This window comes from Onychostruthus taczanowskii, unplaced genomic scaffold, assembly GCF_017590055.1.
Source record: "Onychostruthus taczanowskii isolate IOZ18803 unplaced genomic scaffold, ASM1759005v1 scaffold80, whole genome shotgun sequence".
Taxonomy (NCBI): Eukaryota; Metazoa; Chordata; class Aves; order Passeriformes; family Passeridae; genus Onychostruthus; species Onychostruthus taczanowskii.
The window spans coordinates 2,942,417-2,967,418 of record NW_024505893.1 but is presented as its reverse complement, the minus strand read 5'-3'; the positions used below and the strand labels follow the sequence as shown (position 1 = coordinate 2,967,418).

Sequence of the window (25,002 nt, the reverse complement as noted above, 5' to 3'; positions counted from 1 at the left end):
TGTGCGCCTCTGCTGTGTGCGCACAGAGAGGAACGGCTCAGAGGGACTTTCACGGCAACAACACAACTGCACAGCCCTATTTGCTTATTCAGACATTTCCCGAGCCTCGGAGGATCTCCTGTCCCCGGAGCAGCTTTGCCGGCGCTGGCTGGCCGGGGGATGCCCTGCCTTTCCCGGGGGATGCTCCGGCGGGATGCGCCGGGCGGGGCCTGTCCTGGCCGCCGCCCCCGGCCCGGCGCGGCCGCTGCTGCGCTCCCGGCGGCGGGCGGGCCTGGCGGGACCGGAGCGGGCACGCAGCGGGTAAGGAGCGGGCAAGGAGCGGCTCTGCCCCGGGGCAGCCGGGCCGGAGGAGCGGGACACGGGGGGGACTGCGTCCGAAGTGGAATTTTCCCGGTGGTTGAGGCGCAGCCACGAAGTTCTGCCTTGGAACGGGCCGGCGGATGGGGCTCTTTTGTTTTGGTGTAAGAACATGATGCATTTAACAAAAATATTTCCCTCATTTTTCTTTTTAAATTTCTTTTTTTTCCCCATTTTCCTTTCCTTTCCTTTCCTTTCCTTTCCTTTCCTTTCCTTTCCTTTCCTTTCCTTTCCTTTCCTTTCCCTTCCCTTCCCTTCCCTTTCTTTCCCTTCCCCCTCTTCCTTTCCTCTTCTTTTCAAGTAGAAGTGGCGAAAAGGGGATGATTTTGCCCCAGGTCTTTGAATCACGGCGGAAATCGGGAGGCTTCGGGTGCCGGGCATCCTAAGGGATCGCATTCCCATGACTTCTGCCCTGTTAGGGAGGAGACTGGGGCAAGCGAGGAGTGTTTTTCTTTAATACTCGAAGTGAATTGAATTCCTGGAGCCTTTCTCATGTTTTCTTAGTGGTTCGGCTGATGATGTTAAAGTATGCACGTAGGGTCACGGTGTTTGAAAGCGTGGCTGCAGAAATCTCTCCTATAAATCCAGCTTTGGGAAAAGCCCCGGAGCGGATGCAGAGGATGTGCTGCTCGGGGCTGGGATGTTTGAATTGCACTGACCATACATCCCCCTAGTGCAGACCCCGGGGATGGAGTTTCCAAGATAGTGTTAATGAGGGAAAAAAAAAAAAAGTAGAAAATATCCCCTTTCTGGCTTTAGATAAGTGCTCACCGAAGGGGAGCTTTGCAGAAAGGTTTTGGGGTTTTTTTTTAAGGTGTAGCTGTTCTGATATTTGTGGGAAACAAGTGTGCTGAGAAAACTGCTGACTAAGCTGTTCTCCGGACCCAAGTGAAAGTTACACAATTCCCAGTGTTTTTTCTGTGAGGTGGAGAAACCCTGACTGATTCCTCTGCAAACAGGACTTAGCTTTTTTTTTTGGAAGAGTGGTAATGACTGACTGGGGAGGAGGGAACAAAAGTTTTGGAGCCTGAGGCTTTTAAACACGAACTGTTCATGTTGGTGTTAACTCGCTTTGCCCTGTCTGGGGACTGAGGCTCTTCTGTAGCTGTGAAAGAAGAAAAAGCAGTAGCTGAAGAGAACACTTTAAGTTGTCTGATTTGTGCAGTGGGAGAAAATGCAGCAAGGAAAGACTAGCTGCCTGCTTGCCTCTGTGTGTGAGTGGAGGAGAACTGAGCACTGTGCTCTGTAACCAGCTGTGGCTGAGCTTAAGAGCAATTTGTACAACAGGGAGTGTGGCCAGAGACTGTATTTACCTGATGCTGGAGTTGTAAATTACACCTCTGGGAAAACCTGCCCCAAGGCAGGTCTCAAGTGCTTGCTTCATGCTCGGCTTTGAATGTTTTCCTTCTCCCTCATGAATATGCAGTAAGTGTTATTTTCCATCACTTCAAAAGTTATTGGGGTTTGTAAACTTCATGGCCCAGCTTGTTGATGATCTGTGAATAGCAAGTTAATGTAGGTTTATAAGTTATCTGTGTGTGGACATTAAGTCCAGCATGGAAACAGAGATGTACTACCCTGGGCAGTGTTTGACTTTGTGTTTGGGTAAACAAGATCCCTCTAGTCCACCACTCCTTTTCTTCTGGTTTTGATTGGTATAAATATAAGCTGACGTCTTCTGCTTCAGAAAAGCAGGCTGTCCACGTGTCTGTCTTAAAAGGCTTTTGGAGAGGAACCCAAATGAGGCTTTTTTTGGTGTCTGTGTTATGGTTTACACTTTCTGACACGACTGTCACCAGTTGCTATTAACAGTACTTGTATCCAAATAAACAAGGATTTAATCAGTACATCTTCTCCTTAGTGCTAGCATTCCTGTAAGGCCTTAAAGCAGGGAGAAGGGGAGTATCCCACAGATCAGGTGAGAGCTGTTCTGTCAGAAAATGTTCCTGACAGCTGTCAGACAGTACCTTTCCTCTTTAGAAGACCCCTGCAAATCTTATGTCATGGGTTATACCCCAGGAAGGTATTGCCATATGTTTGTTGGGCACTAAAGCATGAGGCAGTTTTAAGGGCAGATATAAAAACTGACTCAGAACTAAAACTAAAGTAAAAAAAAATAAAAGGGGGCTATTATGCTGTTCAGTGATTTTCCTAAATAAAGTACTTCTGTCAGCTTGCCTACCTTTTATTACTCACTCTGAGATTAGTGGCAAGAGTTTTGAAGTGTTCTTCTGTGCTGTGCATTCTTTGTGGCATTTCATCCCTCCTTTCCCTTGGACACTGCAAACACTAGCAGAGGACCAGACTTAAACTTCTTTCTGTCCACAGCCAGCTTAATATTTTGATATGTGATCTGTGTGCCAAAGTTTAATTCAGAGAGCTGTTTAATCCTAAACAAAAACAAAAACAAAAGAGGTTGTTGCTGTTACAGAAGTGGGACAGCCACCCATAACTACATTTCTGCTGCTTCTTAGTCCATTATAACTCTCTTCTGCCCAGGGGGAGAAGAGAGGGAGAGGTTTGGGATGTTAAAGTACTTGCCCGAGCCCTGTGCAGAGCTGCTGTGACCAGAGCACTTCTGTGGGATGTGCGTGCTTTCCTAATAATAACATGTTTCCTAAACAAAGTTAAAAAAATTGCTTCAGTAGATGCAGTAACATTCCATTAACTTAGTGACCTGCAAAAGTACTGCAAATAAAAATAGATTTATTTTCCTGTCTCTTCCATGCCAGAGCATTTTTTTTTATTATTATTAAAAGAACCCAACAAACCTTCTGTACAGTAAAATGACATCTGCTGTCAATAAACAGTTTACATGAATCCCTGCTCTCCCTTGGCTCGCCAAAATGTGCCTATGGAGTGTAAGCTGTGCCATCACTGTGGTGATGCTGAAGAGGAGTGTGATTAGAGGATGAAGCAGGACTATCCCAGGGAGCTAAATGTGAGTGGGCCCTGTGGGAGGTGAGTTGTACACGTGACAGGAACACAGTGAATTAAATATCATTTACTTATCTTGTCTGTGCAGACAATGGGAAGAAATTAGGTGCAACAGCACAGATCAAAAGCCAACCTCCAGCTAAAAAACTTTTTAAGGGTCACAGGTTTGCAGTGAGCACTTTCTAACATAAAAAAAAAAAGCAAAGGAGTTTTCACAATACGCTGCTATGTGTAACTGCTTTGCTTTGAGAAGATGCAATCATGCCTTGCATCACATCTTGCAGTCACCTCTTGCACACAAGTGATGTGTCTTAGAAGGCACTGTGGTATCCAGAAAGGAAGAGAATAAAAACTCTGAGTAGTTAATACTGATTTCATCAGGCTTTTGTTATTTCTTCTATGAAAAACAAGATTTTTCTGTTAAAGACGTTCACTGAAAGACAGAGAACCATTTTGTGGTTCTCAGGATTTAATCCAGTTCTAATTTGAGCTAGTAAAACTGTTCCCACTGTCTTTGATAGCAGATTGTGTCTTCCTGAGGGTTTTCCTGGCCATCCCATTTGCCAGCAAACGGGGCATGAGCAGAGGCTCACCCTGTCCTGCCTTCTCTGTTCCCAGCTTGGAGCCCAAAGATGCACAGAACCACGGGCCACTAGACCTGTGTTAGTGACACCTGGGACAGTCTGTCACCTCCTGAGCTGGGGAACCTGCCCAGAAAACAGGAAAATGCTGGGATGGAACTCTGCTGGGTGTCATCTGCACGAGCTGACTGAGAAGTTAGAACTGATGTAATGAAGAAAGATGCTCAGACTCGTGTGGAGTACTGCTGTTTGCTATTCTTACAGATATGCCAGACACAAATGTGGTTTTTATCACTTTGGTTACATTAAAAGGAAAAACAAACAGGTTCTAAGTGTACCCGTGGCTCTTTATGTACGAGAATTATGCAGTTTGTGGTGTGATGCAAGATGTTATTTCATCTGCCTGAAACAAAATAGTTACATGTAGCTGTGGCTTGGGAAAATTGTTTTTTATGTTAGAAAGTGCTTGTTGCAAGCCTGTGAGCCTTGGATGTTTCGTAGCTGGAGGCTGATTTTTGCCTGACTTCTTTCTCCACGTTGTTATATTCACTGGCTGGTGTGTTCTGTGAGGTGTCTGCATGGGCTGAGCCACAGCAGGTAGGGCAGGACCTGCTGAAAGAAACCTCGCAGCTCCCCTCAGGTGAGAGAGGCAGCCTGTGGGGTACGAGGAGCTCTGCTGCTCTTGGCAGCTTCAGGTCTGCATTCCAGTATCTCTCCCGATGGCTCTTACATTGGGTCTCTATTTTAGTTTCCTTTTTTAAAAATGCTTTTTAATTGTTGTTTTTAGTTTATTCTATTTCGCTTATGTTATCTCATTCTGAAAGTTATGTTCCTGATAACAAGCTCTGCAAAAAACTCCTTGAGAGGAATGAGGATGCAGATCCCAGGCGGCTGTGCGGCCGTGATTTGTAAAAATCTCTCGATCTCTTTAGGAAATACCTTTGGTTTGTCACCATAAAGTCATACAGACACTTCCAGTAAAATGTCTCTAGGCTTTTCTTCCTTGATTCCTGTTCCCCACTAAGAAAACAGGGAAGGACAAAGCTGATGTGACTCACCCGTGGTGATGTGACTGCTGGAGGGGGCGAGGGAGGGTGTGGGAATCACAGCTCCTGTATGGGAAGGGTGGTTGGAGCTGATGGTGTTACACACAAGACCAGTCATGCATGAGGTTTTGTTGTCTTTTCGAGGCAGTTTTGGAATGACTTCACATCTGAGTGTTAGGGAAGGACTCCCAGAATGGATCTGCACATGAAAAGGAGTTTTTTGACAGTGCCTAACAGCTGAGGTTTGAGCGATTATCCGCTGCAAAGGTGGGAATTGTTGTGGGTAGCTGTGCTAAATTTTCATATCCAGTGGAAGATCCTCTCCATCCAACCTCCTCCTCTTGTCAGCAAGGAGAGCTGCTTTGGGGAGGATCCACTTCAGGCACAGCTGAGCAGGCTTGAACAGTTACCAGAGATGTGACTGGCTGCTTTTCTTTCATTCTCCATTTGGGAGCATCCCATAGGTTTTCCCTCTGCTGTGAATATCGTATCAGCTCACAGCCTTTTAAAGCTTGAAGAGGCAGAGAAGTTGAAATTTCCTCAGGCCTCCATCGTGCAGTGCCTGTGAGATCCCTCCCTGGCTGCATCCCGGATGCTCTCCGGGTGTGCAGGGACCGGCAGTGCTGTCACCATCGTCCCTGGCCTCGTGGTGGGGAGTCCCCTGCACCCCAAACCCTGTGACATCATCCTCACTAGAGAGCCTCTGCCCAACCCTTTTCTCTCTCAAAGAAAGTGAGTGTTGTCTCTGCTTGGGAATTGGGATGGGTTGTGTTGATACCCTTAAAAATGTCGATTTTCCCAAGCTTGTGCCTTCAGGCAGGAATCAGCAACAGCTAGAGGTGAGTGCAAGAGCTGGGCCTGCCTTTGCTCTGGGGACGTGCACACTGTCAAAAGCTGAAAGCTTTAATTCCTCCAGCTCTCGGGGCCAAGAGTAAGGAATTCCAAATTAAACAGATTAGCTGCAAGCTCTGAACTTCTCCCAGCTGTGCCTATGCCCCAGAGAGTGAGCAATGTAAATAAAAGGTCACATTGCACTTTGAAGTTGGTGTAATTTTGACTATTACACCAGTTCCTTATTTTCTAAAATGAGTAATGCAGTGGGAGGCTTAATCCATATCCCAAATATAAGAAAATGCCAAGAAATTCCTATTTCCCATCAGTTGTGGCTTTTGTTTATGTTTATTTCAGACCTATAGACTGGATACATTTTTTTTTATGTGTATCTAGGATAGAAAAAACAGAGTTAAATAGAAGTGCAGCCACATGTAGTATCAAAGTAAAATTTGAGGCAAATCATCATAAATCAAGCAGTATTTTATGCAGAAGTTGTGCTTCAAGGTTTTTTTTTTTTTTTTTTTTTTTTTTTTTTTTTTTTTTAGAGTTAAGTAATAACCAAAACAGTGACACAAAGAATATGGCTGCAAAACACAGAGATAAATCTGCCATGTTTTACTTGGATATCACAAGGGCTTAGAAACATTTAGGACTTTTTATATACCATATGTGCTTTATTGCTTAAACTGCAGAGAATTTGTACTTCCCTGCGAGACTATTGCAGTCTGTGGCAAAATGCTTGAAGAATTGTCTGGGTGTTTGTAGAAAGAACAGCAACAACTCATGGTGTGGTTGTGGGACAGCTTCACCACAGCGTGCACAGGATGCAGAGCTTTGCATTAAATTTCTATATGGCCTGTGTGCAACAGACAACCTTGCTCCTGGAAATAAAATTGGCTTGTAGTAGTGTATGGGATCCAGAGTTTTTCTGGAAGGGTGGAAATAAAAATGGCCAGGCACTGTCTACAAACAGAGCAGCTCATGTGAAGAGCCCAGCTTATTTAGAAGGGATTGTTTAACTCTTTTGTCACACTGTGTGTAGATGAATCTGGGGGGTTTTTTTGAGCTTGGAGCAAGTAATGAGGCTGGTGTTTACCCAGCTGAACAAGTGGCACACATAAGGTACGTGCTTGGGTGTTACAAAGGGAATTTGTTTACAGGATGTGTTGCTTAACATTTCTGGAGCTGCAATGGCCTCTGGAGCTAGAGAGGCAATAAGGAATGTATTTATAAAATTATATTTTTCTGTGTGTTGGGAGTGTGAGTGCTGTCTGTTAAACACTGCCTTTACTTGCTTTATGCTTTGCAGAAGGGAGGTGTTTCCTTGACCTTCCTCTTTAGCTGACCCCATGCTCCTCCAATATTTTAAAAGAGGACCTTTATGTTTGAACATAAGGGGACGTGCTTGAGGGTTTTAATTGGTGCCAAATTTTAGGGAAGACCCCTGAGAGGGAGATGTGCGGGGGTCCAGTCGTGCCCTGTGCAGGTTCGGTGCTGCTGCTGTGAAGGGGTGACAGAAGGCCGTGCTGTCACAGCGTGGTGGGGACATTGCTGGTGGCACGTCAGCAGCCTCAGCTCGCTGAGGACCCAGGTGCCTCTGGATTAAAAGTGCCAAAGCCTTGGGATGCACCTTAGAGTGAGTAGGGAGTTTTTATCAGTGCTCAGTGTAGGAAGAGGTAACGATATCCCCCAGCAAGGCATGGAAGTTGAGCCATGTTTTTGCTGCAGATTTGATCTGGGATTTCTGAAGCAACAAAGGACCCAGTGATAGCTACAGCCTATGAAATCTCTCAATAATAGGATAGGGTTTCTCTTCTTTCCGTCCTCAAGGTATTAAAATGAAGAAATAAAGCTGCAATGACTGCTCATTAAATGCTGAGGGAGTGTGTTAATCTGATAAATTGGAAGATTGTTTTCAGGCAGAAGAGGATGAATTGAAATGAATTGCAAATTTTGGGTTCACTGCAATTAATGCACCTAGGATCAACTGTTACTTCAGCCAGATTTTTTTTTACTGGCAGTTTCAATATTCTAAAAATGGTATTTCCTGCCTCCTATCTGAAAAAGATACCACATGTGCTTGTAATTTAAATGTCACAGGCCACATAACATGTGTGATCAATGGTATCTTGTATCATTTTCCTTTAACCCAAAGCATTTGGGTTACATTTATGTGGGTCCCATGGGGGGGGGGGGGGGTGGAGGGGTGGACCTTTGCTTTTTGGAGGCAAAATACATTTATCTTGAAGCCTGGGTTTTATTTTGATTTACAGGAAAAATGTCCTAGTTCATAGGAAGGAATTTGGAGCATGGTTTAGGACAAAATAGAAATTGAAAGCATTACTTTATTGCTTTGTGCAGATGTAAAAGAATCAGAGAACAAGTGATGTAAAGCAGCATAAGACTGATTTTTTTTTTTAATACTAGATGAGTGGTGCTATCCTTAACAGACAAGAGTTGCATTTCCTTTTATTAGCATGACATTATCCAATCAGCTTGCAAAAATCCATTTGGGCTTTTTTCCTCCATTCCTAGTAGTCATTTCTGGGGATCAGTGAGCAACAGTAGGGGAACCACTATCTATTTCAACACTTGTTGCATTTGTGTTTTTTATTATCATCAGCATCTTTTTTCTTTTAAAAAACTCACATGTAACTGCAACAGCAACAAGATGTGAAAGCTGCAGCCTCTGACAGGTACACTGAGGGCATTGTGACTGCAGAGGAAAGTGGTTTTTTTCCACTTTTTTCCATCTGGGAAAGTGGTTTTCTTCATTGACACTTACTGACTGAAGTTAAATGTTTGGCAGGTGGAGTTCAAACATCTTTTTGTTTTGCAATGGGAAAAAAAAAACCCTGCCAAATAATCTGAAACGTCACATTTTAAAATGGGAGTAGTAACAGACCCTGGAGGAAACCCCCCCGAACATCTGGGAATAATAAAGGACACTGAAAAATTCCATTTCTAACAAGAAAGGGAAATACTCTGCAAATGTGTTCTTTATTGTGAACACCTGATTTTGTGATTTCTTTTCCATTGGTGCATCTCAGTGTTGTGTGATTTGCCCCTTGAGTGTGGCTGTGGTCACACTGGAGGGTTGTGGCAGCATCCCCAGAGCCCCTCTGCACAGAAAGGCTTCTCTCCCATCCACATTGTGGTTTTTTTCCTCTCGCTGGCCATCCCTTATCTCTTGTAAATGCCAGATGAGTTTTTAATGGCAGCCTTTGAGGCTGTTTCCTTATGTTCTCTTGTGCGCCAGGCTGCCCAGTGTCCCAGCTGTTCCAGGAAAAAGCCACATCCCGAGTCAGCATCACGTTAGCTGCTCTTAACAAATGAGGCTTTGAGAAAGGGGCTGAAAACTTTGAAACTTCAGCTCCAGAAATAATTAATGCTGAAAGAGCCATGGTGGCAACCAGAGGGAGAGGAGGAGAAGGGTGTGATATGGGAGGAAAAAAATGATGACCAAGTCAGAGAGCAAATAGCTGTGATTTTTCTTTCCATTGCTGCGCTTTATGATGAAGTGATTGTGTGGGCAAAGGATACACTGGTAGTTGTGTGTGTCTGAGCTATGACAGTAATTTGTACTTGTTTGCTCCTTTTCTTTCTCTCTTTCTGTAAGTGGTGATTAAAGTGCTTATAAAATAACTAGCATAGTGCAAATATTTTTCTGAACAAAAAGGTCGAGAGTTCAAAAACTAATGAAGGAGCAGAGTTCCCCTCTGTTGAGAGCTCCCTGTTGGTCAGCCTCAGAGTAAGCAGATTTATGGCACTTTCTTACTGGCTACAAACTACCCCAGAAATAATGGAGTAATGATAAAAATAAAGACTTGTAGCACAAGTTTCACTTGGCTGAACTGTAGCATGTCTAGAAGTGGACTGTTCTCTATGTGTTACAGATAAAGAATGGCTTTTATGGTTATGTGATTCTGTAGTGCCATGCAATTAAACAGCCGGACTGTGGCTCTCTGTGCATGAAGGGCAATAGCCCTAAGTGATCATTAGCTGACCTTAATTAACAGAGCAATGTACATGCAGGTGGTTTTTGTCTGTGCCAGCTCCGCCTTCCTTGTGCTTTCAGGCAAACGCAGATGTGTTCTGACAGAACAAGAGTAACTTTCTATCAAATGAGCCATGTTTATATGTGCCCCCCTGATGTTTCATTGTACTCCATTCCTCCTCAGGCATTGGCAATTTTTTTCTTGCTCCCTCATCAGGCAGGAGCAGTGGGAAGGAAAAACTTTGGGGACAACATGCCCTGCATGAGGATGCAACGAGCATTTAAATTTCAGCGCACAATTTAGAACCATGAAGGCAAGATTAATGATTTACTGGTTGCAGTCCTGCTCAGAGGACACCCAGCTGAGCCCTTTACCAAAGACACTTTGTTTGATGAAGTGTAGTTTATTAATTGGTTTAAAGACCTGTCCTTTTTCCAGGCCACCAGCCAATTCAGTGCTTGGCAGATGTGAGTGTTGTTACTTGGCCTTGACTTGTGTTTCATCAGCGTTTTGTCTGCGGTGGAGGCTTGCAGTCTGCTCCTCAGCAGGAATGTACTGCTCATCCTTAGGGCTAAGTTCTTGTTTAAAAGTTTAATGCCTTTCCAATGCTTCCTTATAACATGTCCAGTTTCCAAGAGTGTAAGCCTGGGTTGAAGGAGCTGATGTAAAGGGATTCCTGCCCAGGTCTGGCAGGCATCCAGGTTTTTTCCCTGATGACAGCAGCATGTGTACCTTTGCCATCAGCACTGAGTTGCTACAGCTTTTCATCAAAAAAATAATCCCTTCTCTCCCTCCTGACTCTATTTTTGGAAACAGCTACACCATTCTTAGTAAAATGCTGGGAAGGAGGGGAAACCTTACCCGGAGCAGATGCCCGGTATGGAAAAATCTCTGTCCATATTTGAAATTATGAATAAGCTGCACAGTATTATGTTGTATATAATGAAGCTGAAAGTGTTATTCAAGCAGTCCTGTACTGCCGTGGGGCATTCTGCTCTCTCTGATTGAGAGGCTCTGTACATCAGATGCTCTGAACAGCTCGTAGAGCTTAGAATTCCCTTCAATTCCCAGCCTGGGAGAGCAGTGGGGATTCATGAGCAGTTTATCAGTTTCTACACAGCTTTCTCAGATTATACATGTAAAACAAAATAGACTGGATTTGTGAACTGCCTGCAAATTTGAGCTTTGTGTGATTTGAGTTTGATTTGAATCATGTTTATTGTTTCTTCGTAGATGGCTTGCGGGTGATGCATTGTGCAAGTGCCTCAAGTTTTCCTACAAGATGTGTTCCCCAAATCCAGCAAACTGGGTCACCTTTGATGATGAGCCTCTCTTCCAGTCACCTCAGAAACTGGTTGACAATCAGAGTAGAACCAAACCGAATGGCCTTAAGCTCAACCTCTGCAGTGTTCATGAGTCTTCAAGTAGGTCGTCCTCTACAGGCAGCACTCCGCTCTCATCTCCTGTAGTTGATTTCTACCTAAGTCCTGGACCCCCCAGCAACTCTCCACTTACTACACCTACCAGAGACTACCCAGGAAACCCCTGCATTCCAAAGTCTGGGATTCACATGCTTTACCCCATCCCTGAATGGCCATCAAATGTTAACCCTTGTCCATCCCCTGGGATTTGCTCATCCCTAGCCTCGCAGAAACCAAGCAGCCTTCCTTTGAGCCCCATACCTAATGACCATCCAGGTAAGACTTTGGTCTCCAAATCAGCAGATGAAGGAAGTCCTAACCCACCAGAAAGCTGCGAGGAGCTGGCTCCAGGACAATTCCCATACTTCCACAGTGACTGTGCTTTTTCCAGTCCTTTTTGGAAGGAAGGGTGCTCCCTCAGCATGTCAGCAGCTAATGCTAGCATGCACAGGAAGGACAAAGTGCTTGACAGGAGTGGGTGTCATCCTAGAGACAAAGAAACATGTCATGATCAGAAAAGCCTTAACCAGGGCTCCTTCAGTTACATCTGTGAGAGGCTTGAACACCTACAAGCTGACAGCTGTGAGGCTGTGGAAAACCCACCCATCTCCAGCACCCAGGCGTGGCACAAGCTCTCCCCCACCATCCCACGCAGCCTTTTCAGGAGCCAGAAATCAGATGGGTGGCCATTCATGCTGAGGATTCCTGAGAAGAAGAACATGATGTCGTCTCGGCAGTGGGGCCCCATTTACCTGAGCGTCCTGGCTGGAGGGGTGTTGCAGATGTATTACGAAAAGGGCCTGGAGAAACCTTTCAAGGAATTCCAGCTGCAGCCGCAGTGCAAGCTGTCCGAACCCAAACTGGAGAGCTACAATGTCTCAGGAAAAATCCACACTGTGAAGATCGAGTGCGTGTCTTACACGGAGAAGAGGAGGTACCACCCCAAAGTAGAGGTGATCCATGAGCCAGAGGTGGAGCAGATGTTGAAGCTGGGCACCACCGATTATAACGACTTCACCGATTTCCTTGTGACGGTCGAGGAGGAGCTCATGAAACTTCCTACTGTTTCCAGACAAAAGAGGAATTACGAAGAGCAAGAAATGACTCTGGAAATAGTGGATAACTTTTGGGGGAAAGTCACTAAGGCAGAAGGAAAACTCGTAGAAAGTACGGTCATCACACACATTTACTGCCTGTGTTTTGTGAACGGCGGTGCTGAGTGTTTTCTCACCCTGAACGACCTGGAGCTCCAGAAGAGGGACGAGCGTTACTTTGAGAAGGAGCAGGAGAAGAAGTGGATCGATATTCTCGACTGCCATTTCCATAACTGTGTCAAAGCACAGGAATTTGAGCAGTCACGGATTATTAAGTTTACACCCCCGGACGCCTGCAGGCTGGAACTGATGCGTTTCAGGACACGCTACAATGGGCAAGACCTTCCCTTTTCTGTGAAGGCTGCAGTGGTGGTTCAGGGGGCATACATTGAACTTCAGGCTTTCATAAACATGTCCTCAACTGCTCAGATCCCGACACGTTTACCCTCTGTGAAATACTGTGAAAATGTTATGATACGCTTTCCTGTTCCCACACAGTGGATCAAAGCACTTTGGACTATGAACCTCCAAAGGCAGAAGTCCCTAAAAGCGAAAATGAATAGGAGAGCATGCCTTGGGGCTCTGCATGAGGTTGAATCTGATCCCGTCATCCAAGTCTCGGTTGGAACAGCAAAATACGAGAGTGCCTACAGGGCCGTGGTGTGGAAGATTGACAGGCTTCCAGATAAAAATTCAAGTAAATAATTTGTGCTGTGGGCTTGGGTGTGTGTCTTCACTGGGTTTGTGCTTGTGTACCTCCATCAGCTGTCGTGGTTTGGGTTTTTATCTGTGGGATGCTGTTGGTAGAAGTGAGAATAATCTTTCAGGAAAAGGAGAATACAGACTTATAAATTTCTTTAAACATGTTTTCATAATTAATTTGATGGAGGCAGGTGTACTGTCAGTCACTTCAAGTGTGTGGTATCATGGAAGCAGAACTGATCATTCTGAGTAATCCTGAAGTCCATAGTAGTAAGGCTGAGGGAAGGGTTTATGCTTCCTGTGTACCAGCTGGGCAGTTGGTGGGATGGGAAGCAGAAATTGGTAAAATAATTTATTAACCAAATATCACAGAGCTAATCGAAAATGTGGTATTGTCACTGCTGGGTCTTGGCTTTCGAGCATCATTTAAGAAATGGTAGGTATGATACAGAACTAGAAGGTGCTGTGGTTGAATTTGCTGTAGGAAGTGCTGTGCTTTTGCAAAGGCTGGTTTCTATTACCTCTTTCATGGGTTTGTGCATTGAGATTGTACATTCATGGCAATAACTGCACTGACAAAAAATGCCTCCCACTTTATTCCCATTTCTTTCTGGTGGTGGTACCTCACTGAAAACTTGTAGCAGTACAAACAGCTGCGTTTTTAATTGCACACGTGGAAGTAGTTAATTTACTTTACTTTAAAGCCGAAAATATGACTTTTTGAAGAAGAAAAATATAAAGACTTGGGTTTAAAATTCCAATTTTTAGTCATATGACCAGTATCTTTCTAAAGACATATAGTACTTTTTTAAAGGCATAAAAATTCTTGAGGAATACAGTATCCTGCTTCAAGTTCTGTAGAGTGAAGGCATTTGATCCTTTGCTTGATCCTTTGCATTATGTGTACCTGAAGCTTTGGGGATCTGTGTAAGACAAGGGCACCTGTTAAAGCATTTAATGTAAAATATCTGTAAAATCTGTACTTTTGAAAATGGGGGTAAGTGTATGTTACTAACATATGGATTGTCTTGTATTATCCTGTCTGGGCTAACTGCCTCTTTAAAATGTCCAGAAAAGATTTTACCTTCTTAAGTCCCGGGTTCAGGCATTCTACTACTAAGCCAGGACTAATGGTGGGGGAAGAGCAATGACAGAGAGAGGGAAGTGAAGGGCATGGGCTGGGGAGACTGAAAAGTGGACAGGGAGGGCAGAGGAGTGGTGGAGAGATGTAGGAGAATGAGAAGGCAGAAGATTCTTCAGGTCTTCAAAACCCCTGTCCTGCACTCCAGGTTTCAGAGATTTGCACCATGTTGCTATGACCCCTGGGTTTTCCCAAGGCTTGCAGGACTGTTTGGGTAGCTTTTAGTATTCTTTGCTATTTAATGTAGGGTTGCTTCTGCAAAATCAAGTCAGCAGTTTAGGCAGTTTTAAAGAAGATTCTAACTCTTATGAATTTCCTGCAGTTCTTTCACCTGAAGAGTTAATGTGCACAATTAACTTCAGATTTAAGTTATTGGAAAGGAAGAACTGGGGTTTTTTTTGAGGCATTCTACAGCTCTACATTATTTTCTACCAGTAGCTTAAACTTCTGACATTTGAATAATTCCTCTAGCTGAGATCTGCAGAATCATTTGTCTCTGTTAAATGTTCGTGCGTTTGAAAAAAACATTTTGGTAGTAATACTGCCCAGTCAAATTTTAAACCTCTACATCAAGTGCTCTGTACACAGTTAAGAGTTTAAAAATAGAGTTGTCCCAAGGCGTGCCAAAAGTCTGGAGACAGTCAAACTAATAGAAATATGTAAACTTTCATAATGTGTTTACCGCAGGCGGAAAAATATGCTGAGGATTTTGCTTTCAAAAAGCCTTTGTCCAAGGCTTCTTAAAATTAAAAAAAAAAAAGGAAGGGAAAATGAAAGGTTGCTTACAGTTATATTGTGGCTCCATTTATAGACATAGAAATATGTTAATATCCACTGGATTCTGCTGAAGTGTTTTCTTGGAAAAGTGCTGGCAAAGTGAAGTCAGTAGGAGCTGCAAGAAACACCAGACTTTTAAAAGCTGTCTGTGCCTATTCATATATATAGATACTGTATTTGGAGTCAGAATTTTAGCATTATTTTTAAAAAAATAAAAGAAAGGCAAAAAGCTCTGAAGGGCTGATCCAGTGAAATTTCTGCAAATTGAGTCTCTGTTTGTGAAACTGGGGCTTAGTGTAAGGAACTGCGGAACATGTTATGATTTTAGCACAGTACTGGGGCCAGACTTTGCAGTGGAGAAGCTGTGTCAGCTGCTTCCCAGGGAGTTCCCAGGGAGCAAGGGAGAGACTAAACTGCAAAGCACTGTGCTTTAATCACTCACTGTGTAAATTTGAGCCCTGTGATTTTTCCTGCTAGAACACCTCCAGTCTTGAGCTGTTGTGTAAAGCAACAGTTCTTCAGCTGATTATTTTTTATTTCATTCTGCATCATGGAGCCACTGAGGAAGCAGTGACTAAACAAGACAGCAAACTGGAGCTTGAGGAGATTGTGGCTGCTGGCAGCCTTGTTACAGCATCTGTGCACAGACTCTGCTGTGGGAGGTGATGTGGTTCCCAGGAACCACCAGGTGCTGCTTTTCTTATTCTCCAAACTGCCCAGGTGGAAACTCAAAGCCATGGCTTTGTCAGGTGGGCTCCATCCCTGCCCAGCCACCTCCTTCTGGCACTGGCACCACAGTGAGCTGGTGCTTGGTGGTGCTACTGTCCCACTCCTCTATTCCCTATGCACTTTTCCCAGCAGGCTGGAGAAATGTACCCATTTAGACATAGCTGCAGGAGTTACTAACTTCTGACAACCCTAATGTATGTAAATCTGTTCTTAGTAATTGTTTATGTTTTCATGTTCAAAGTAAGAGAACTGGACCTATTTTGGCAAAACTAGAATTATTACATGACTAAGATAACCAGTACATTATTTTGGCTTAAATTGCTTTGTTTCATGAGCCTTTCTCAGATCAAGCTTGCTTGAATGCTACTTATACAGGTAAAAAAAGGCCAAACTGTGTTAATAAATGCAAAGTTAGATTATTAATTGCTTTTGAAATGCTTTTTGAATTCTAAATGATATTTGGAATTTGGTTTCATAGTTTTACTGATCTTTTGTTTGTTTGTTTTGGCTTTTTCATTGGTATTCCTTGGAGACAGAGCAAGAGTTTGGAATACTTTTAGGAAACAAGAGCCAGATTTTCAGAGTAGGGCAGACTAAAATTTCTCAATTCACAGAAGTCTTAACAAGTTGCATAAACATCTAAATTGCAGGGTTTCTGTCTCATAAGTTAGATAGTAAAAGCTCAGTAATCTCCCCAGATTTTTCTGGTTGCCTCTCAGGAGTGGTTTGATTTCATCAGTCCAGGTGGTCATGTGTTGACAGTGCCTGATGGGCCACATTTTGGATAGCTGGGCTTGAATATGTCATCTTGAATATCTCAGGGCTCTGAATATGTCACCTTAGCACACTGTGCCTGCTCCAACCTACCTGTCTTTCTACAGCACCATGTGTTCTCTCCTTCTGGCCAACACCTGGCTTTTTCAGCATTACAGCTTATTTTGCAAAAGGATCTTCAACACACAGCCTCTCTTTCTTCTTCTAACTCCAGTGTAACACAAGGCCTGGTAAGCAGTGGTTTCATGGAGCAGAGATGAAAAGAACTTCTCAGTTTTAGGTGAAAACTGGGGGGATGTTCAGAGTCTTCCAAAATGCTTTGTCAGTCACTTTGTTGTCTGACAGCCGATGGGAAGAAGTTGCTCTACGCTCCTAGCACAGCCCAGCGGTGGCAGAACTTCTCCACAAGTGAAGAGGTGAGTACTTCCCTTTGACATTGGTGTTGGTACAAGAGACAGATGGGCTGGGGGAACCCTGTGTTTTAGGAATAGGCAAAAAGGTCCAATGGAATCTGCTCCAGAGGACCCAAGGCATTATCCTTATACAAATCCCAAACCTGTCGTCTCTGGCTTTTCAGGTTACCATCTAAGGAAAAGGAAGCACCCCAGAATTCACTGCATCCCAACACCAAGACCACCTCATGGCTGTCAGTCAGCTGGAATATAAACCCAGATGTTTCTTTGGATGGCCCTCAATCACAACTATGCCATGTCTAACAGGAAAACCTGCAGCAACAGCCCAAGAGGTATGGCTCATCTGTGCCTGGACTCAAGTGGACATCTGATATCCAACATTTACCATCCGATATCTGCCCAGGAAAATTCCAAGCAGTGATTTTTATCTGGATTAAATTTTTCAGAAGACAATTTGTTAGACAATTCCTATTGCTATTTGTTCCTTCATAGGCGTCTCCCCCAAAAAACTCAAGAAGATTCTGAATTTTATCTCCAAAAGCCCTTGGATGTATGCTGGTTGCCTTCTACCACAAATTAAGTACAAGCAGCAAACCCTTTTTCCTCAGATCCTTGATTAACCACAGCCCTAGAGGGATTGGCCTTTTCCCTGGCCAAGACATGCCATGCCGTCTTGGTGCTGCAATTCCTGCTGTCCTCCCCACGTTGCTTCACTTGTGGCTGGCACTGTGCAGCCCAACCCAGGAAACAGCACAAAGAGCAGGTCAAGTAAGTGTGTTGCCAAGCTGCATCCTGGCGCCACCATGGGAAAGGGGAGCAGGTCCTGGGAGCCAAAAGGAGCACAGTTCAGATGGGATGACATCTTGCAGTGTGGCTCTGGAACAGGATGTTCCTCGTGGTGTCCTGTTGCTGGGATGGTGGAGGACTCAAGGATGGAGAGGTCCATGTTAACAGAGGCTCATTCCACCATATCCAGACAGTCTGGAAGAGGGACTGACGACCAAGAGAGTGTTCGTGCAGCAGAAATGACCTTGGACACAGCAAGAGGTGACCAGCAGCAGATCATGGACAAGGCTCACATCACAGAGGTGCAGAGATCTGCCTGTCCCTGGGTACATGAGTGATGAAACACCATCTCCTCCTCACACTTGTTCTGTGCTCCAGTTTCATTCTGAAGACATTGGCACGTGGCTGTAATCCTTATTTCTGACTTTGTTCCCTCTTCTATTTCCATAATAAAGTCCCTGATGTTACAGTTTTACTTGTCTCTGTGTTTTGTGTTATTGTCCTCAGACTTCAGCCATATGCTGCATGCCCCTGGCATGGCACTGCTTGCAAACTGGGAATATTTGTGCTCCAGTGCCTTGCAGGACCCTGTCCTGAGGTGTGCCCAGAGGTCTGTGTAATGTTACAGGGCAAACCTGCAGCACAGACAGGCACCCAGCCCAAGGCTCATAGCCCAATGGAGATGCAGCTTTTTTATTTATTTTTGCCTTACCAAATGCCTGTGAGCCTGTGGATGTGGAATATTAGCATGATTTTCCCCAGGGGATGGATAAAGCTCAGTTAATGTTAACTCCATCTTCAGTGTTTCCTTCATTCTGATACGGAATTGATTCCTGTCACTGGAGGAAGTCAGTGCATAAAGAATGGGACATTTTTTCCTGAACTTCGAGATTCCATTCAGTGTAATGGATGAAAACCAAATATACACTGCCAGGCTTGCCTTTGACAAAATACAGGCAATCCTTTCTCTTCTTCTTTTTATTTTTTTTTCCCTGCCTGCAGCCAAAGCACAGTTAGTTGTCTATGCTGATGATTAAAATCCTGGAGAGAAGGAGAAATGCAGAATTGCTACGTTTTGCCCTAAAGAATTTGGAGAGGATTCTTTTCATTGTATTAAATTGTATGATTCTGCTTTCACACACACAGTCAGTCTGCTGACTCCAGTTGCTTTGGGAAGCAAGCTTTCACCCTGTGTTCCTGTGTGCCAGGAGAAGGGCTTGCCCTTATCATTGCCACATGTAAGAAATGCTGAAGCAAGTGATCCTTAGGGTCATCCCTAGGATGATTAAAGTAATTCAGAATATGCTGCACAAATCCCGAATGACTCTGCTTTATAACGTCACAGTTATTTTAGCAGTATTTTTTTTGGTTTTTTTTTTTTTTTGAAGAAATGGGGTATGTTCTTTTCCAGACTAGACAGGGACTCCAGGTAGCCTTTATCCTGGCAGGTGGGATGTATCTTTTTTGAGCAGCACTCTGAGCTGCACCTTTATCTTCCTGCTGTGGACACAGTGTAATAAATGATGGTACACTAGATGGCTGTAGTACTTGAAATAAGCACTGCAGTAAAATTTCTACAGCACAGAGCTCTGGAAAGGGGGTTATTGGACACAGGGCAGCATCTCTGCCTTGACTACACTGGGACCTTCCAGTTTTCCTTTTTCTGTCAGAGTAAGAAATGCATTTTTAAGGGAAAACCGATATTCCATCAAATAGTTTGAATTTAGCAACAAAGCTCTACATTTGTAATATCCTCTCAATGAGAAGCTGCAAGGATCTGGTAAATCTTGTGCAAATTAATTTGTAAAATTGTAGTGACTGTGACTAGTGTGCAGAAGCAGACAGAAAATGGACAAGGGACCACCTTATGCCCAAATAGCAAAAGATTATAGATAGAATAACCTTGTATCAAACAACAGCTCTGTGTTTATAAAAGGTAAAACTCTGCTCTCTTGCTAGGAGACGAACCTAAACAAAGATAATTCGCTAATGGTGTGGTGGTTTTCTTTTTCTTTCCCAAGGTTTGGATCATCCACACAGCCTGTCTTACAAACTGGAACTGGGATCAGACCAGGAGATACCCTCTGACTGGTACCCATTTGCTACTGTCCAGTTTGTTGTTCATGACACCTGTGCCTCAGGAGCAGAAGTGAAGTCCCTGGGCATAGAGAGCGACCTGCAGCCCCAGAAACACGTGGTTCAGAAAGCTTTTTACAATTGCCAGGTATTCTCAGAGCTATGCTTTCCATGTTTTCTTCCTCTTCTCCCTCCCTGCTCCCCCATACAGTATTTGAAAAGCAAATATGTTTTGTATTCGAAACATATCTTGCATGTACTTTTGATAATGACTTTGAGCAAAAGAATCATTTAATAATAACTCCTTGTCTGATCAAAGATGAGACTGAAAACTTGAACTGTGAATGCAGCTTTTTTTTCCCCTCATTTGAGCTATTTTTGGGAGTACTGTTTTTGAAATCTGTTGGGTCTGGAAATATTTTGATTTTGTGTCAAAGCTCTTTTTCATGCTGTTGCTGCAGTTCACACTTTCCGTGTCCAATTATTTGCTAATTCTGCCTGCTGTTTTTTATTTTCTACCTGCAGGTTGAAATTGAAAAGAAGTGGATTAGGCTTGATGGAGAAGACCCAGATAAGGCTGGCAACTGCCTAATGCAATGAAAGAGGACAGGAGGCACCGTCATAGGATATTAGTAGGGATCAATTTACATAGGAAATTCTATTGTTAGAAGAAGCGCAGTGACCTAGATTAGGGTAAACACTGTCATTGAATTTTTTTTTAGTGCTTATGGGTTTGAGTCTGCAAATCAGTGCTGATTGGACTGGCCTGCATTCAAGTAAACTTCCTGTCATGGGAGTCCTGGTGTGAGTAAGGTCTCCTTGTCAGAGCAGCAGGATGTGAGCACTTCACTGACTGATTCTAATGTATTGTTTTCCTGTTGTGTATCTGTGACTGGGGAATGATCTCATACTCCCTACTGAAACCTAATGGCACTACTCAAAAGGTTCCTGTCACTTGGACATGTACTATTTAGTAATAAAAACTTCCAGAGTGCTTATGATCTATCAGCACCTGTGTAAGGTCCAGAAGGACCAATTACATTTTTTAGTGCTGTTTGAAAACTCAAGTCCCTCATGTTTTGCCTCCCCTTGATGTATGTGAGTAGAACAAGTCCAAATAATATTCTCAACAAGAGCCTTAATTAATGAGTTGGAAATTGGGTGATTTCATTGGGAAAAAGGGTTCTCTGCAATAACACTCTTTATTCTTCTGTGGCTGCAGCTGTTCCCTCCTCAGCACTTTTTAGGTTCACTCAAAGTAATCTCTTGGGCAAAAAAACCCATATGGCAGATGTGATTGAAGTCTCTGTGCCAGCATTAGACAGTTCCTTTTCACTGCTGCAGCAAGTGAGAGAAGGGGTGGATTCTCAGTGAGTGTAAATCAGTCCAGGGCCATTTCATCTGATGAAACTTGGAGAATTTACACCAGAGGAAGCTTCCTCCCACGAGCTGGAGAAAAGACTGGTTGCTGCTGTTTGCTCTGTGACTCCTTTAGGATGCAGGTTCCAGATGTTGGTATGGAAACTGCAGGAGCTGTGGCTTTGAGTAACTTTCAAGACATGCATGGAAAGGGAGACGTTTTCATGCTCCAGGCTCTAAAGGCATTTTCCATGGGGAAGTAATGCAGGAATGGACTGTCACAAGAGACATGAAGCTGTGATGCTTCATCAGGCAGCCTGAGCTGCTAATCACTAATGTCAATGTGTTAATTGTGTTTTCAACAAACAATTGGCCTTTAGGGAAAGGTTCTAATACTTCCCTTCAACCATTATCCCCTTTGCCATTTTTTGCAAGCTGTAATTCCAGTTCTGAAACAATTTTTTTTTTTTTTGGCTGCAGTTTTCTTAAAATTAGCCTTACTTCAAACTAAAATTAGTGGAGAACAAAAATATAGGAATGCACTGTCTCACTTTATATTTTGTACAGTTTGTAACTGTTTATATGAACACTGTGTGAAAAATACAGATAAATGGTATTCCCCAAAAGTAGAAATATGTGGGATATACACAGAGAAAATTACCAGTCTGAAGAAATAGAAGACCATAATATGAACCTAGTTCATCACAATAAACTTTTCCCCCCATCCAGAAGCTGAGAATGAAATGGTAATAGATTCTATAGTAAGTCCTGAGGGCAGGTTTTTTATGGGTATTGCATTGCCAAAGCCCCAAATAGACTATTATGGTATTTGGGCTTCTCTATATATCCCTTTTTATTAGCAGATTATATTGTTATAAATCTAAGCAAGCGTTGGGACTGTAGTAGTGATCCAAATATGTCTCAGCTGTTGCCTCCTCTGTCTGTGTTTTGACTTGAGAAGCCATTAGCACCTTCAAGTCATGTTTGGTGTTTTATTAATATTTAATTTTCGTTTATATTCTTCTCAGCTGAACTAAGGGGCACAGCGTTGCCACCAGGGCAAAGTGTTTATACTTGGCGACATGGCAAGCTCTGCAGTTTGCTGAAGTCCATGGCTGTACTACGACTACAATATTTATTAACCTCTTTGCTCAGTGAGGTAGAGGAAGGAAAATATGCATTGCAATAACCTGCAGTTACCTTTGCCTGGGGTGGACTTGTTTTGATTGGCATTAAACAGCTAACTCAGTAAACCTATTAACAGTGGTTGCTCTCCAAAGCCTGTCTCGCCCAGCTGCTCCCTATTTTTCTGTTTTTACAAAGGAGGAACCTGAATATCTCCATTCCATCTCTCTTTCATCTTAGGATCTCCATTCACAGCACTCACCTCCTGGGCACTGGGTACCTGGTGGTGTTACAGGTCCTGCAGAAGCTGTGGCTGCTGTTTTGCTCTCAGGTGTCTGCTGTGTCTCAGGATGTGTTTAAGGAGCCTGTGCAGTGTTGACCCTTAAAGATACAAGCTACTGTTTGCAGTGAGTGGCTTAAATAATGAATGACCACCTTACAAGTCACCATTCCTGCTAGAGAGTTGTATTAACTCCAGTTGTATTAAGGTGTTATGGTGCAAATGGTCATTCAGACTTACCAAACTCAATAACATAAAAAGGTCAAGCTACAGCTTTATCTGTGTTGCAAACCTCTGGATTTTCATTTGAGGCTTGCAAGACTCATGATTAACTTCAATCAGAATTGGATCAGGATAACAGGGAATTAACTCCACAGAAATACTGCTACACTGAAAGAAAGTTACTCTGTTTAATACATGGCTTTCAGTTTAAACTTGACAATTGGTGAAGCCTAAGATTGAATAATTGCCCTGTTCAGTCTCACACTGATGTTCATATGCCTCGATGTCAGAATATTTAAAAATAGGCTGCAATTTAATGAAAGAAAATTTGGGTTGTCTGATTTTTTTCCCCGCCATCAAATTCTAACTTCCCATTATATTGCAACATGCCAAACCAGAAATAACCAGGCTTCTCCTTTCTTCTGTGTTGTGTTTACCATAACTTACTGACCAAATATTAACTTTAAAACTCGTTGCTAACATTTTCCATGAATGTTAGCTGCATTTTTCTTAAAATTAGCCTTACTACTGTTAGTATCAGCAGCTGATACTGAATAAACATATGGGCTCTGAATTCTTTAGAAATCTCGGCTACAAGTAGTCTAATTGTAATTTTGGGAAGGGGGATGGAGATGAGGAACAGTTGTTATAAGCTGTTGTGATGCATAAGCAGTGTCCAGCTAGCAGAAGGACTGGAGCTTTAAATAACCCATGAGGTATTGGCATCATGTGAGGAACGAGGTTTCACACGTGTCTGATCTCTGCTTCCCGCAGCGAGCGCCCGCAGTCACTGAAATGCTTCCAACTGCCTGGGTCACTTAAGATGCTGACATTTCACTAACATTTACTTCAGGGCAGTGTTTAGATGTTATCTGTGTTTCCTTCACAAAAGGACCAGCAGGGTTTGGGAGATTTTATATTTAAAACAGAAATCAATGAAAACAACTATTTTTATAGTTGCCTTACAAAGTGTCATATTTGCTGAAAATGACAAACTTTATCTTTGCACTCATCTTTCTCATACTAATTGTATTACTCCAGGTAAATGGTACTTGATGTAATTTTGGATTCAAACACCCATTGAAGTCTTTTAACTGATAAAATGGGATCTGCATCAAAGTCTCTAAGAATAAAAGAGAGGCAAAAAAAAAAAAAAAGGCAAAAAAAAGAAGAAAAAAGGAATGGAGGTAATGGTCTGTAGATGAATTTTTATGTCAGTAAGTAAGAAACCTACAATGCTCACTTATTCCAACCAGAAGAAAGCACAAAGTATAAGAAAAGAGGTGTTACTGGATGCCACAGCTGCAGCTTTGCAGAGACTGGGGACAATGGTTCTGTTGCCCCTGGGTAGAAACTCTCAAGAAATTAGGATGATGATGCACTCCATTGAGCTTGATACCAAGCCACTGTCATCCTTATGCTCCTTGCTTTGTTTTCCTCCAGATTCTGTATTAATTGTCCAAAAGTATTTTACATCTGAACACATGTTTTCACATGTTACTTTTGGTTGTGTTTATTTTACCTGGCAGACTTTTTTGCTGCAGTGTTGGTATACACACTTATATTTTCCATTTATTTGTCTTTTTGTTACTTAACACAGTAACTAACTGCTGCAGTTAGTAGTTCTTAGCAATAATTTTGATAACTCTGAAGCAGTGCTGTTACTCCTAATGGAAACTATAATTTTATTTGGGTCTTTTGTCAGTATAAGTGCAAAGAGATCATGCTGATAATCTTGTAATAACCTTTTGTAGATTGCATATTGATTAAAAAAATAAAGTTGTATTTCAAACCAGCAGTTTCTTGTGCCCTTAGTAGAAATGTATCAAGCTAGTTTTGAATTTACTGTAATTAACTGGTTGATCTTGATCATCAGGTATAGCAGCTCATAAGAAAGAACAGTTCTCGTCTGTGAGTGGGGAATATCACTCAGATAAAGCTGGTAGCAGAAAGCTCAGTGATGCACTACATTACATTTATCATAGAACTTTTGGGGTGGAAGGGACCTTGAAGATCATCCAGTTCCAATCCCCCTGCCATTTACAGAGACAGTTTTCCCTACACCAGGTTGTGCAATGTCCCAGCGAGCCATGAACACTTCCAGGGGTGGGGCATCCACAGCTTCTCTGGGCAACCTGTGCCAGTGCCTCACCACCCTCCCAGTAAAGAATTTCTTCCTTACATCTAATCCAAACCTGCCCTCTTTCAATTTAAAGCCATTCTTCCTTGTCCTAGCACTAATTGCTCTTGTCACAGCTTTTTGTAGCCCCCTTTAGGTGCTGTAAGGTCTCCCTGGAGCCTTTTTCCTCTCCAGGGGGAACAGCCCCGGCTCTCTCAGCCTGTCCTGACA

The 25,002-nt window shown here is 43.1% G+C and overlaps 1 protein-coding gene across 6 annotated transcripts; it reads left to right on the top strand.

The window, feature by feature from the left end:
• Positions 1-240: 240 nt before the first annotated feature.
• Positions 241-24,444, top strand: STON1 (stonin 1). 6 transcript variants are annotated; one of them, XM_041424120.1, is made up of 4 exons: positions 241-300; positions 10,987-12,965; positions 19,612-19,814; positions 20,192-24,444. In XM_041424120.1, exons 2-4 carry the CDS (start codon positions 11,036-11,038, stop codon positions 20,264-20,266), a joined length of 2,208 nt encoding a protein of 735 aa, XP_041280054.1. In that variant the 5' UTR covers positions 241-300; positions 10,987-11,035; the 3' UTR covers positions 20,267-24,444. The 6 variants fall into 6 exon arrangements, 4 of the variants coding, with proteins under 4 accessions (XP_041280054.1, XP_041280053.1, XP_041280056.1 ...); XR_005954068.1 differs by lacking the exons at positions 241-300; positions 19,612-19,814; positions 20,192-24,444 and adding exons at positions 312-461; positions 16,499-16,807; positions 16,969-18,057; XM_041424119.1 differs by lacking the exon at positions 241-300 and adding an exon at positions 312-461.
• Positions 24,445-25,002: the final 558 nt, after the last annotated feature.